The following is a 13,439-nucleotide window of genomic DNA, read 5'->3' as shown; positions in this document are numbered from 1 at the left end:
TATTGATTTTATATCAATAAGATCATAAAATAATAATATAATCATCATAATATTTAGAGCTACAAAACAATTAGTTGCAATTAATCAATGTATTGTGTGTTAGGACAGAGTTCTTAGCAATGCATATTACTAATCAAAAATTAGGTTTTGATATGTTTAGGGCAGGAATTCTACAAAATATCTTCATAGAACATGATCTTAATATCCTAATGATTTTTGGCATAAAGAAAAAGTTATAATTTTGACCCATAACATGTATTGTTGGCTATTGACACAAATATACCTGTGCTACTTCAGACTGGTTTCGTGCTCCAGGGTCACATATGTGTGTGTATTTACATTTATACACATATCATTACACACAGTACACATACATTATGTAGTATGCAAACAAACTTTTATTTTGAATCAATTAATCACGACTAATCGCTTTGCAGCTCTAATAATGTTAGCTCTAACAGCAACAATACGAATATTAATTAGTCGTAGTATATTATAATTATTAATATAGTAGTATTATTATAATACATGACAATTAGTATAATGATAACTTTATGATTGTTATTTATTATTAATAAATCAACAAAACAAGAAATAGTCATACTATTGTGATTTTCACTCTACAGTAAAAAATAATTATTTTAAAACTGTAAAATTTTTAAACAACTAAAACTGAAGACTGAGGACAAATTAAGGCAAAAGAAATATTTTGAATTTGTATTGTTTGACTGCACGTGTTTGTATGTGTGCTGTTTGAAAGTCACTGACAAAAAATGCCCCTACGGGATAATATGGTGCTACGCCCAATTTTTTAAATCAGATGGTAAACAGCTGGAGGCCTTTATAGCTTCTCTTTGTTTGATAAGTGTTTCCCATTTCATGTTTGTTTGAACTTCTGGTGAAGGTTTGGTTCTCAACTGTGGTCTACACTGAGTTAGAGCAGCTGACCTCATGTGTTCAAGAGGATGACAGATCATGTGTAAATGAAGACAGTGCCGTACCTCCAGCGCAGAGACGTCGTTATACGGGACCAGCTCAAACCCTGGCATGAACGGACCGAAACCCTCGTAGCTGCTGGGGTCCGTCGAGCTGGAGATGGCCGCCATCGTACGACCCCAGAAATTACCGTCTGCGGGAACCAGAGCAGAAACACACAGATGATCATCTCACATCACAACAGCCTTTAACATGACATACACTGATGCTAAACAGTTTAGGATCAGTCAGATGTTTTTTATTATTATGAATTCTTATATGCCAATCAATTTACTTGATCAAAAATAAAAAAGCAAACTTATGGATTTGGAGATGCAAGTAAATCCTCTTTGTGTCCTCATTCCTGAACAAGTATAAGCCTGCGTGAGTGATGTCGACAGTCAGCTGTTGTCTCACCTGCGAACACGATCTTTGCCTGATTTTTGGGGACGCCCTTGACGGTGTACGCCCACTTCCGGGCCAGCTTACAGGCCGTCTCTCCGCCCTCCACACCTTCAACACACAACAGCAGGATTAGACGCCACACCCGACCGTAACCGCCGACCTGACGGCTGAAGGGTGATCCGTACCTGTGTTCATGGGCAGCACTTTGTCGTATCCGAACAGGCGGGTGATGTACTGCTCGTAGGCGCCCAGCACGTCGTTGTAGAAGGCTCTGGAGGTGAGCGTCAGTCGCGAGGCCTGAGCCGTGAGAGCGGAGATGATCTTGGGGTGGCAGTGACCCTGGTTGACGGCGCTGTACGCGCTCAGGAAGTCAAAGTACCTGCGGCCCTCCACGTCCCACACCTGAACCCCTGCGACACACCGGAACAACACCCATCACAGATCTGATCTCACGCTAAACTAATATACTTATGTTTTTACATTTAAGCATGCTGTGTAGAGAATGCAGACTATTGTATACTATATTATTTTGACTAAACTATAGCAAACTACTGGAGATGAACACAGAAGAGATGCATGCAGCTTCACTGGGAAAAACTGCTTTTCTTACTTAGCTTTTTGTCTTGTTTTTTTGTCTTAGTCTTGTTTCCAGCCAAAATATCTTAAAATTCCTAAATCAAGAAGGATTTTCTAGATGAGTAAAAGTCAAAAAAGTCAAAATTGATAAGATAATGATTAAACTATGGTTAAAATAATCTGCCAATGGGGTAAGCAAAATATTCTTGTTTTCAGTTTGAAATAATATTTTTTTGCTTACCCCATTGGCAGATTATTTTGTCTGTTCTAATTTTTACTCCTCTAGAAAATCCTTCTTGATTTATGAAAAGCATTTTTTGCAGTGTTCAAAAACATTTTTTATTGCTCATAACTTCTGAAAAAAATGGTGGTAACAGTGACTTTTCCCTCAAAATTCTGATTGTTTTTCTTGCAATTCTGATTCAACTCAGAATTCTTAAAATAAAAACTCTTTTTTGTGAGAATTTTGAGAAAAAGTCAGAAATTTGAATCATAGAGCTGCAAAACGATTAGTCGTGATTAATGGATTGAAAATAAAAGTTTATGTTTTTACATACTATATGTGTGTGTACTCTGTATATTTATTCAAAATCCTTCTAATATGCTGAATAATTACTTCAAAATAGAAGTCTTTTCTAACAATATACGTCTTTGCTGTCACTTTTTTTAATCAATTTAGCACATCCTTGCTGAATAAAAGTATTAATTTCTTTTTAAAAAAGACAGAATAAAATTTACTGAGCACAACCTTTAGATGGTAGTTTATATTGCTACAAAAGATTTCAATTTTTTAATAAGTGCTGTTCTTTTTTTATTTATTAAAGACTTCCGGAATCACAGGTTCCAACAAAATTTTAAGCAGTATGTTTCCAACATAATAATAATAATAATAAATCAGTGTATTAGAATGATTTCTGAAGGATCACGTGACACTGAAGACTATGATGTATTAATAGTAATAGTAATGATGCTGAAAATTCAGCTTTGATCGCAGGAATAAATTACATTTTAAAATATTATCACATAGAAAACAGTTATTTTAAATTAAGTATATTTCACAAAACTACAATTCTTTCTGTATTTTTTAATCAAATAAAAGCAGCCTTGATGAGCACAAGAAATGTTTTTAAAAATCTTACTGACTTACCCAAACTTAAGAGTGGCAGTGTACATGTATGTTTTAAGAAAAAATATGTTAGATGTGTATGTAAAATATTTATATTTATATATAATATACATTATATACACAAGTGTTTACATACAATACAGCAAGATACTTTTAAAAATATATATATATGTATTTATATATACACTACCGGTCAAAAGTTTGGGGTCAGCAAATTTTTCTTCTTCTTTTTTTTTTTTTTTGAAAGAAATTAATACTTTTATTCACCAAGGGTGCATTAAATTGATAAAAAGTGATAGCAAATACTTACATTGTTAGAAAAGATTTCTATTTTGAATAAATGCTGTTCTTTTAAGCTTTTTATTCACTAAAGAATCCTGAAAAAATATCACAATTTCTAAATAAATACTCTCTAAAAAATGACTTAAGATATAAATTCCAAGATATAAAGTCTGAAATCTAAGTTTATATCTGGTAATTATGACTTTTCATCAGTTGTGAGTTTATGTTGTAATTGTGAAACACTCCCAGAGTTCTGTGCGTGAGCGCCTACCCTCTCCTCGCTCCAGCGCCACGGGCAGCGGGTGATAGTTATGAGCGCCGTATCGCTCCTCGCGAGCGTAAACCTCCTCCGACGTCAGCGAACGCTCCGCGGCTTTGGCTCTGGACGCCGCCGAGGAGGACGAGCGCATCCCAGAATGCACTGCGCGGCTCAGAGCGGGCGTCACGCGGCCCACGCCTCTCATCAGACTCCTCACGCTGTTCATGACGACGTGTTCGACTCACACTGAGACAAACTGACAAACAATCATTCAATCACCTCAGTCCTGCTGAGATCAGATGATTCACTTCATTTCACTTCAACAACTAAAATGATCGATTCACAGCAGTTCCACAGCGATAAGCGTGAAAATAGTGATTTAACGACGCAAATAAAATTCAATTATATATCATTTGAAAGCTTAAAACCTCAGAATTTACCCTGTGAAATGTTTTTTTAAATAGGATGTTGCGTTACCAGGTTAATGGTTCTTTAAAATCTTTTGTTGGTTTCCTCTCCTTTGTGGGCGGAGTCAAGTGTCATGTTACAAAATGTATTACGCTTTTTAAGAATCAAGATTTTGACAAACTACATATCGTCGGAAAGTCTCAAGATTCCATATTTTGTGACAAAAATTTAGACAGAAAAATGCTTCAAAAAATTGCTTCACCCGGTGGCTATTTGTGGTATAACGGCCTAAATAAAATCTCAGAGGAACCATTTTTTTATATCAACTTCAAATTTGGAACATAACTTGTTTAGACATAAGGCTTTATTATTATAGCAGTTCTGGATTCAAAAATATTTTGTAAAATATTTTTTTATAAAATAAAAAATGGCACAGTGCATTTTCTTTACAGCTCTGTTTTCCAAAGTGTTCATGAATTATAACATTTTAAGTTTGGATAGTGCACTTTCACGGCTATGTTCAAAAATGGGTGTGATCTTACTTTGCAATAGCAACATATTTCTGTCATAATTTCTTCAAGTTAGACCCATATTGTGTTTATTAGATGAATAAATATAACTGTAGAATTTCATAAATGAAAAAACATTCGCAAAAGTTACTTTTATTATTCTTGCTCCTGGCGCTTTTATGAATAATTCACCAGTGATGTTGTATAGACAGCTTTGACTAGTCTTAAAAAGTTACTCATTTGTTTTCTGAAAGACTGGTCATAACTGTTTGAAGTCCGTTACAAAAAGGTAGACCAGAAAAGCAAGCCTGGATAATATAGTAATATAGCGTCTATGTTTATGCAACTGCCCCCAGCTCACCTTTAATAATCTGTTTCCCATATGACTGTGAATCAGCACTGATGAAAAGTTGATTTTCATTAGGATAGCTGTATAACTATGTGAGAATGAATATATATATACGGCTGTATATAACAACCACACAAGTGACATTCTCTAATAAACATCCTGAATTATAAGCACAGGTCAATGCGCTTGCATCCTCAGCTGAAACCTTCAAAGACAGAGTTTAATATCCTGCATTGGCACGACATCTGACATTAGAGAGAGGAAAAACCAAATCATCATATTTACTTTATTCACATTCACATGTAGCTTCTGTAAACTCTTGTTTGATGAGTTTAAGCTTCAGCATTAATGTGAATAGAAATAGAAGTCAAATCCAACCTTTACAAGCAGTCATTCTCAGAGCTATATGTCATTTTATGATCTTATGAAATCTCTGAGCCGTCTGACACAGATGGAGTGACCTGTGCTGGTGTTAGTGGAGATGAACACGTGGCGTCTGGATCAGCAGCGTGTGAAAGAAACTGATGAACAGACAGAAAGCAGCAGACCAGCTTGAGTTTGTCATTCAGACGCTCACAATGAGCCACAGATCAGCAGCTTGAGCTCAGTCTGCCTCATTCATCAGAATCATGACTTATCAACACTAATGATCAGTCTGACTGTCATCAATTATTAAACTGATTCCTTAGGAAACTTTCCACTGAAGGTGGAAATAAGTGTCACTTATTTATACAGGCACCTGACCACGTGACACACGTCAAATGCAGCCTGGAGCGGTGATTGGCTGAAAACTCTCTGCCCTCATCACGCCCACTGCATGCGCTGCCAATGGTTAAATAAAGACTCACACACACACACACACACACACACACACACAGGACAGGTCTGTACAGTAAATACGTTTACATAGCAGTCAATAAACAAAAATTAAACTGAATTCAAATATTATATGAATTGATAAGAAATTAAAGTATGACTGAATAAAGTCCCGTTGAGTCCTACATCAACCTGTTCGCTTTATCACCCTCTTCCTCTTCCTCGCCGCTGCTGCTGCTGCTGTACTGAAGCTGATGCGAGTCATTAACATACTCGCGTTAATAAATATTCATCAGCCCTCACTGCATTAATAATAACCGGAGTTATCTCTCGGTGAGCGCCTCTATCTGACCCCTTTGGCTGTTCGCCGCTGTAGTGCGTGTTTATGAGTGTGTTTTACCTTCTGCTGGTCCGTGCGGGTGATTCTGCTCCGAATGCGAGCCTCACGATGCCTACACATAGATTATTCAAATGCACGCACACGCGTCACTCTGCGTCATGACGCAACCGCGTTAAACTCTGCCATAGCTCCGCTTTACCACTTTTTGTAGAAATGTGAAACATTTGTTTACAAAAGAAATAGCTATTTCTGACAGTGTTTAATGTTGTTTATTGCAGCTGTGAGTGATGAAGCTGAAGTGATTGAGATTGAGACACTGAACAGACTCGAGGTGTGATGCAACACTGATGAGGTATTGCCTCGAGCAGGATTATTCATTTACAAGCACTTAGAAAATTTGACAGGCAGTAAATCAATTGTACAGTGCGTACAGTGCTTGAATTTCATCAGGATATCTGTTGACATATATTTTCAATGTTGTTTGGGCATAATTATACATTTATTAATATTATCATTAATAATAAAAATAGCAAAAACATACGAAAAAGACAAAAGTTGTGTGTTACAAACACCCTAGTGTGTTTTTTCCTTCTTTGGTCAGCCGCGTCTACGTGCGCGTCCAGTGTGAAGCAGCAGAACTTCATTTCCCAGAAGTCTCTGTTCGCGCGTGCGCAGATGCGTCAGGAGCATGGCTGCAGGAGGCAGTATGGAGTGGCTAAAAAGTGTGAAAGGAGTGATTTTGGACATGTGTGGGGTTCTGTATGACAGTGGAGAGGGAGGAGGACAAGCGATACACGGATCTGTAGAAGCGGTGAAGAGGTGAGAACTAGCGCGCGATTTGCATAATAAAGTTACTCATTAATTACTGCAGGACGCTTTCTTAGTGTTGCATAATAATAACAACATATGCTGATATGTTTGGAGTACAGTTGAGCATGTATTGACAAGAGTCTTGCATTAGACATCGAATAGATTCGAAATAGCATACTACCATACTTGGACTCGCTTTCATAGTATGCAAACTCTTAGTATGCATACTACTTTAGCCTAAATCTGCAGTATACATCCGAACCACTGGCTGAAATCAGATACTGTTCTCCAAAGCGGGACATTGGTGAAGTATTTCTACTATACTCAAGTCAATTAAAAAAGTATCTGTAGTGTTTTTCTTTGAAAAACTATACTTCACTACATTGCAAAGTACTTTTTACTGAACTAAATTTCATAGAAGTTGTTTGTTTTACTGTTAATATTTAAGAAGATTTAAAATGTAGTACTTTCTTGCACTCAAGTAAATCTTTGAATTAGTTGAGTAAAAGAAAGAAAGTAGTATATTTCTAATGAAACTAAGTATTAAATGATATTTAATATGAAACTTAGTGCAGTAAAAAATACAGTATGCTTTGGAATGTTGTGAAGTAAAGTTTTCTAAAGAAAAACACTGATAAAGTACACACACTTGAAAATATTCTGATATTCTCAAGATTTCTGTCATATCTTTATATGATTGTGACGTGATGTGATGAAGTATGCTATTCTGTAGGCTACTGAGTTTTCAGTGTACACAATTTTCAATGTGTTGAATGAAAATGATGTTGGCTGTAATCATTCTCCACATATATTTGATCAGACAATTAAATAAATAAAACAACGCCTAGTGTGCAGTATGTAGTATGAGTAGTATTGATAGTGTGTGTGTGTGTGTGTGTCAGGCTGATGGATTCGGGTCTGACGGTGCGTTTCTGCACTAACGAGACTCAGAACACGCGTGAGAGGTTCGTGCAGAAGCTGCGTGTGATGGGCTTCGACATCAGCGTCAGTCATGTGTTCTCACCCGCGCCGGCCCTCATTCACATCCTCAGAGACAGAGGACTGCGGCCTCACCTGCTGGTGTATGACGGTACTGCACTCTCTCTCTCACACACACACACACACACACACACACACACACACACTCACACTCACACACACACACACACACACACGTTACTTTTAAAAGTAATGCATTACAATATTGAGTTACTCCCTAAAAAAGAAACTAATTCCGTTACTTAGTTAGTTTTTATGGAAAGTAATGCGTTACGTTACTTTTGCGTTACTTTTTAAATCTGGGCAGGACTTGCTTGTTTGTTTTTAATATAAAAAGTTGTATTTTTGTCAAATGTAAAAGCCTTTTCACACCAAAAGCCTCAGGTTTAGAGAAAAGTAAATCTCCGTCTGTACAGTCGACCGCAGAAGAACAAATGTCAACTCTTCAGCAATAAAAAAAGAAAACAAATGTTAGATTATCTTGAGTCATTTCTGCTTATTAGTATGGATGAACTGAATCATCGAAGGTCGGCAGCAAAGACATCGGTTCATAAAATGGGATTAAATACATAAAGGATATTTGTATTATTGAACACATTTAATTATTGCAGGTTTGCTTGAATTTCAGTGTTTTTGTTCATTTTGAGGAATACTGTATCTGTTTTTTAGTGAGTGAGATGAATTAATGCATGTTCACATTTATTCTAGAACTAAAGGAACATCTTACTCACAATTTCTCTCAAAACAGGAGAGCTTTTGATCAATAAATGGAGGGGAAAAGTAACGTGCGTTACTTACTTGAAAAAGTAACTCTACATTTTGTAAAGTGAGGACATTTTGGCCGGTCCTCACTTTCTGAGACATTTAAAGGACTGTTTGAGAGTCAAGACCTGGTTTTAGGGATCAGGTTCTAATTGGGTAAAGGTTAGGTTAAGTTTAGGGTTTGGGTGAGGCACTTAGTTCTGATGAGTAGTTTAGATTTAGGTTTAGTAGCTAGAGATTGTATGTCCTCACAAAGAGAGCTGTACAGAGTATTGTGTGTGTGTGTGTGTGTGTGTGTGTGCGTGTGTGTGTGCGTGTGCGTGTGCGTGTGCGTGTGCGTGTGTGTGTGTGTGTGTGTGTGTGTGTGTGTGTGTGTGTGTGTGTGTGTGTGTGTGCGTGCGTGCGCGTGTCTGTGTGTGTGTGTGTGTGTGTGTGTGTGTGTGTGTGTGTGTGTGTGTGTGTGTGTGTGTGTGTGTGTGTGTGCGTGCGTGCGCGTGTCTGTGTGTGTGTGTGTGTGCGTGTGCGTGTGTGTGTGTGTGTGTGTGTGTGTGTGTGTGTGTGTCTGTGTGTGTGTGTGTGTGTGTGTGTGTGTGTGTGTGTGTGTGTGTGTGATCTCAGATCTGATCCCGGAGTTTGCCGGTGTGGACATGAGTTCTCCAAACTGTGTCGTCGTCGGAGACGCGGCGGATAATTTCTCCTACAAGAACCTGAATGAAGCCTTCCGTGTTCTGATTGGCCTGGAGAAACCGCTGCTGTTCTCATTGGGTCAAGGGTGAGACACACATCTGACTGCTTTCAAACGGGTTCCTGTGTACTGCTAGAGTAATGATGCATTGTATGTGTGTGTTGGAGAGGTCAGAGGTCAGACTGCCGTGTGTCTGATACGCATCACGTTTCCTCTGCAGACGCTACTATAAGGAGACGGACGGTCTGAAGCTGGATGTGGGTGTGTTTATGAAGGCACTGGAGGTGAATGCAGCAGGTCAAAGGTCACCTGATTTGATGGTTCCTCATCTTAAAGAAAGTGTGAATGAAACTATTATAGTGAACTTAAAGTTACAGACATTATTAACCCTTGTGCAACCTTATGGACATTTTTGTCCATTTCAGTTTAGTTTTTGTTATAAGTGTGTCTGTGTTAATGCCAACTGCATACATCTTGGCTCAGGTGTTTGGTTTTATTGAAATTTTAATATTTCTCCCTCATTTCCTTCAAAAAATCAATTTTACCCTCCGTACAAAAAATACTCCCACTCAGGACCTTAAGGACAAAAATGTCCAGATCGAAACCCTTTAAAACTGCAATTTTTTAACCCAGGGCCATTTGACTATTAAATGATGCAATATTTGCTAATAGGCATTCGTTTGATCGGCAAGGCTTCAGATTTGACATTTTTACCATTTTTTACTAGATTGTGCCATTTTTCAAATTTGTCATATATTTATTTTTATAAAAATCTAACACTACATAAATATAAATGCCTCAAAATGAATGTTGTTGTTCTTCATTGACACACCCAAGAATGTAATAAGCGAAGAAAAAAATCCTGCTTCGCATTTAGTATATGGAAATTAACTACTATTTTTAATTTTTTCCATAAAAAACACCTGTGGCATTATGCAAACAAACCAGCATTTAAAGGGTTACAATTCTGAAAATGAATGAATGTTTGATATCTACGGATAGAACAGATGCTGGTTAAAAAATCCACATCAGTGAAAGTGAAAAAATATTAATAAATCATATTTTTATGACAGTTTTTGGACATGGACATTTTTGTCCATTTTGCACCTATGTGTATCTTTTGTTTTTTGAACGCACAAGGGTTGAACATTAAAAGATTATTGTTTTTGCTTAAAATATTTTAACTTGAGTTTTTTTTAAACTAATTTTATTTAATCTGCTTGCAAGACAAATAAAAATGTGTACAAATTTAAACTGATATTAGAAAGAAACAATCCTAATGATAATAAAATTCGACTGGAATGAAGTGAGCGATGTACGATCAGCGCATGAACACACCTGAGTATTTCCCAGCAGTCTCTGTAATCAGCGCAGTTCATTCCCATGATGCACCTGTGTTGTGTTGTTCAGTACGCGTGTGACGTTCAGGCGGAGGTGGTGGGAAAACCATCAGCTAAGTTCTTCCAGACGGTCCTCAATGACATGAAGCTCCAGCCGCATGAGGTCAGACACCTTATTGAATATGCCTGTAAATGCCAGTAAAACCATAGTAAGTTCTGTTTACCATGTTCTACTGTGCTGATGTTGTGTTGTGTGTGTCAGGTTGTGATGATCGGTGATGATCTGGTCAATGATGTAGGTGGAGCTCAGCGCTGCGGGATGAAGGGTCTTCAGGTCAGAACCGGCAAATACAGGTCAGTGTGTGAAAAACACTACAGAAATCATGCTGAATTATAGGAGTTGCTCACTTCCAGAACAAACATTTACAGATAATGTACTCACTGACTTTATCTGTGAGTACATTAGAGTACATGAAGAGTCTTACCTAGCGAAACGATCGGTCATTTAAAAAAAAAAAAAAAGAAATTTATATGCTTTTTAAGCTCAAATGCTGGTCTTGTCTAGCTCTGCGATGCACATGCATACTCTATGTATTCCAGTTCAAGACAGTTAGGGTATGTCCAAAAACTCCCATCGCTGCAGAAGTACCAACCCAGTGTTTACAAAGTGAACATGCAAAGAAGATCAAACACCCTTTACAAAAAAAAAAAGGTAAAACAGCGATGGAGGATGATTTTGAAGTTGGAGGAGAAAATGAGATGGGAGTTTTTGGACATACCCTAACTGTCTTGAACTGGAATACACAGAGTATGCATCGCAGAGCGAGACAAGATGAGCATTTGAGGTTAAAAAGTATAGAAATTGTCAATTTGTTTAAAAAAATAATTGTTTCGTTAGATAAGACCCTTCTTCCTCAGCTGGGATCATTTAGAGCTCTTTGAAGCTGCATTTTGGAAGTTCAAACTCAGGGCACCGTAGAAGTCCACTATATGGAGAACACTCCTGAAATGTTTTCCTCATAAAACATAATTTCTTTACGACTGAAGAAAGAAAGACATGAACATCTTGGATGACAAGGGGGTGAGTACATTATCTGTGCATTTTTATTCTGGAAGTGAACTTCTCCTTTATCTTCATGCAGGAGCCGTGTGTGAGCAGCAGGTGGCGCTGAAGTCCAGTGCAAAAATATAAATCAACAAAATGACATAATAGTGCTTTTTAAAAAAAAAAAAAAAACAAGAACTGGATCAAATCCAAGACTGACAAAAAATAAATAGAAATAATTTATATTCATTTATATTTCTATTTATAATTGTTAATCAGAAAAAAAACACACAGTAGTTTGCATATAACTACATTGTTTTCCAAGGTTAGAGTCGAATCTTTTTTTCTGTCAGTCAATCTGGTTAGATTAAGCTGCTTCTTTTGAGGACATGAACATGTGATGTCACACTCTATCCAATCATCTGAACCCTCTGCAAGCCCCGCCCCTTGCTCTGCTCATATAATGATTGATATTCAGTGTTAGCAGCAGATATATAGATATGAGTGTGTAAACACCTACAGCTGAACTCAGTATCAGATGCAGCAGGAGCTCCTGTGATTGGCCGACTGAATCATGCCAGTCAGTGCTCATTCCCAGCATGCAGTGCAGCTGATCTCAGTGTGTTTGCACAGGAAGTGAGTTTGACAGCAGCGTCACGCATCATTAGGCTCTCCGCAGCCGCCCGTCTGCTCTGATTGGATGAAACTAACGAAGAAACAGACTCCCGTGACCCGCGGCCGTTATCAGACCATCCGGGGGTTTGAGTGACGTCACTAAAGAAACCCGTTTCCTCTGAATTCAGCTGATCTTCTGACTCCGCTGGTTTATCTTTGTGTTTTTCATTTTGGATCAGTTTCTCCAAAAATCTTGTATATGATGAAATGACAAAAACAGTAAATGTGTTCAGATATTGTTTTACTGGAAAACCAGGCAGAAACAGCGTCTGCAGTGATCTTTCATTCAGTGGTGCGACTGGTTTTCTCAGATCAGGTCCACCGCCGCAAATGAGCTCGTCGTTCCTGTTGGTCTGCCACGATTAGATGTTGCCTGTAAACATCTGAACACGCCACGACACAAACATCAGGCCTCAAACGCTTCATTCTCAGAGCGTTCACTATATATCATCTCTGGAACTGATGCTCATGTCTCTTAGATCTGATCAGAGATGCTCATCTGACACTTCAAGCTCCGCCCTCTTACTCACTGAAGTCAGCCTATGATTGGTCAAACTCTGAGTGACCTTTGACCTCTCGCTCACAGGAGATTCTGATCATCTCTGATAAGTGTTTTCTGTCCCGCAGGCCAAGCGACGAGCAGCACCCCAACGTAAAAGCCGACGCTTATGTGGACAACCTCGCCGCCGCTGTGGACGCCATACTGACCAATCACTGATGAGGAATCACGCTGATGAAGCTGCACTGACTCATGAAGAAAACTGTGATGCTAGATGAATAATACATATGTAAATAGAGTCAATAACACTGGACTTACAGCCTTTGTGTGTAATGCATTATAAAGCATTCATAATGTAATTATGATACATTGTATCGTTTCACACATAATGGCAACCAGTTAAATGCATTGTAACATTCAAAGGTTTGTCATGTGTCTTAATGCATTATACTTTGTAAAGGTGTAGCAAGTGTTATATAATGCATTATAACTGGTTACAATTATGAGATGATGCAATGCATTGTAAGGCGCCGTACAAAGCAGAATAATTCAAGGATAAACTAAATAATCTTTTAAGCA

At 37.9% G+C, this 13,439-nt stretch overlaps 2 protein-coding genes across 2 annotated transcripts; one reads left to right on the top strand and one right to left on the bottom strand.

Moving 5' to 3' along the window:
- Window positions 1-702: 702 nt before the first annotated feature.
- Window positions 703-6,295, bottom strand: oat (ornithine aminotransferase). Its single transcript, XM_073828903.1, has 5 exons — window positions 6,106-6,295; window positions 3,636-3,879; window positions 1,566-1,790; window positions 1,393-1,488; window positions 703-1,129 (listed from the first exon to the last, which is right to left on the bottom strand). Exons 2-5 carry the CDS (start codon window positions 3,847-3,849, stop codon window positions 798-800), a joined length of 867 nt encoding a protein of 288 aa, XP_073685004.1. The 5' UTR covers window positions 3,850-3,879; window positions 6,106-6,295; the 3' UTR covers window positions 703-797.
- Window positions 6,296-6,707: 412 nt separating this feature from the next.
- Window positions 6,708-13,439, top strand: lhpp (phospholysine phosphohistidine inorganic pyrophosphate phosphatase). The gene is made up of 7 exons (XM_073828157.1): window positions 6,708-6,864; window positions 7,758-7,945; window positions 9,235-9,388; window positions 9,522-9,585; window positions 10,712-10,804; window positions 10,904-10,995; window positions 12,989-13,439. Exons 1-7 carry the CDS (start codon window positions 6,734-6,736, stop codon window positions 13,077-13,079), a joined length of 813 nt encoding a protein of 270 aa, XP_073684258.1. The 5' UTR covers window positions 6,708-6,733; the 3' UTR covers window positions 13,080-13,439.

This window comes from Garra rufa, chromosome 22, assembly GCF_049309525.1.
Source record: "Garra rufa chromosome 22, GarRuf1.0, whole genome shotgun sequence".
Lineage (NCBI taxonomy): Eukaryota > Metazoa > Chordata > Actinopteri > Cypriniformes > Cyprinidae > Garra > Garra rufa.
Note: the sequence above shows the minus strand (reverse complement) of the source record. Positions and strands in the feature narration are given on the sequence as shown.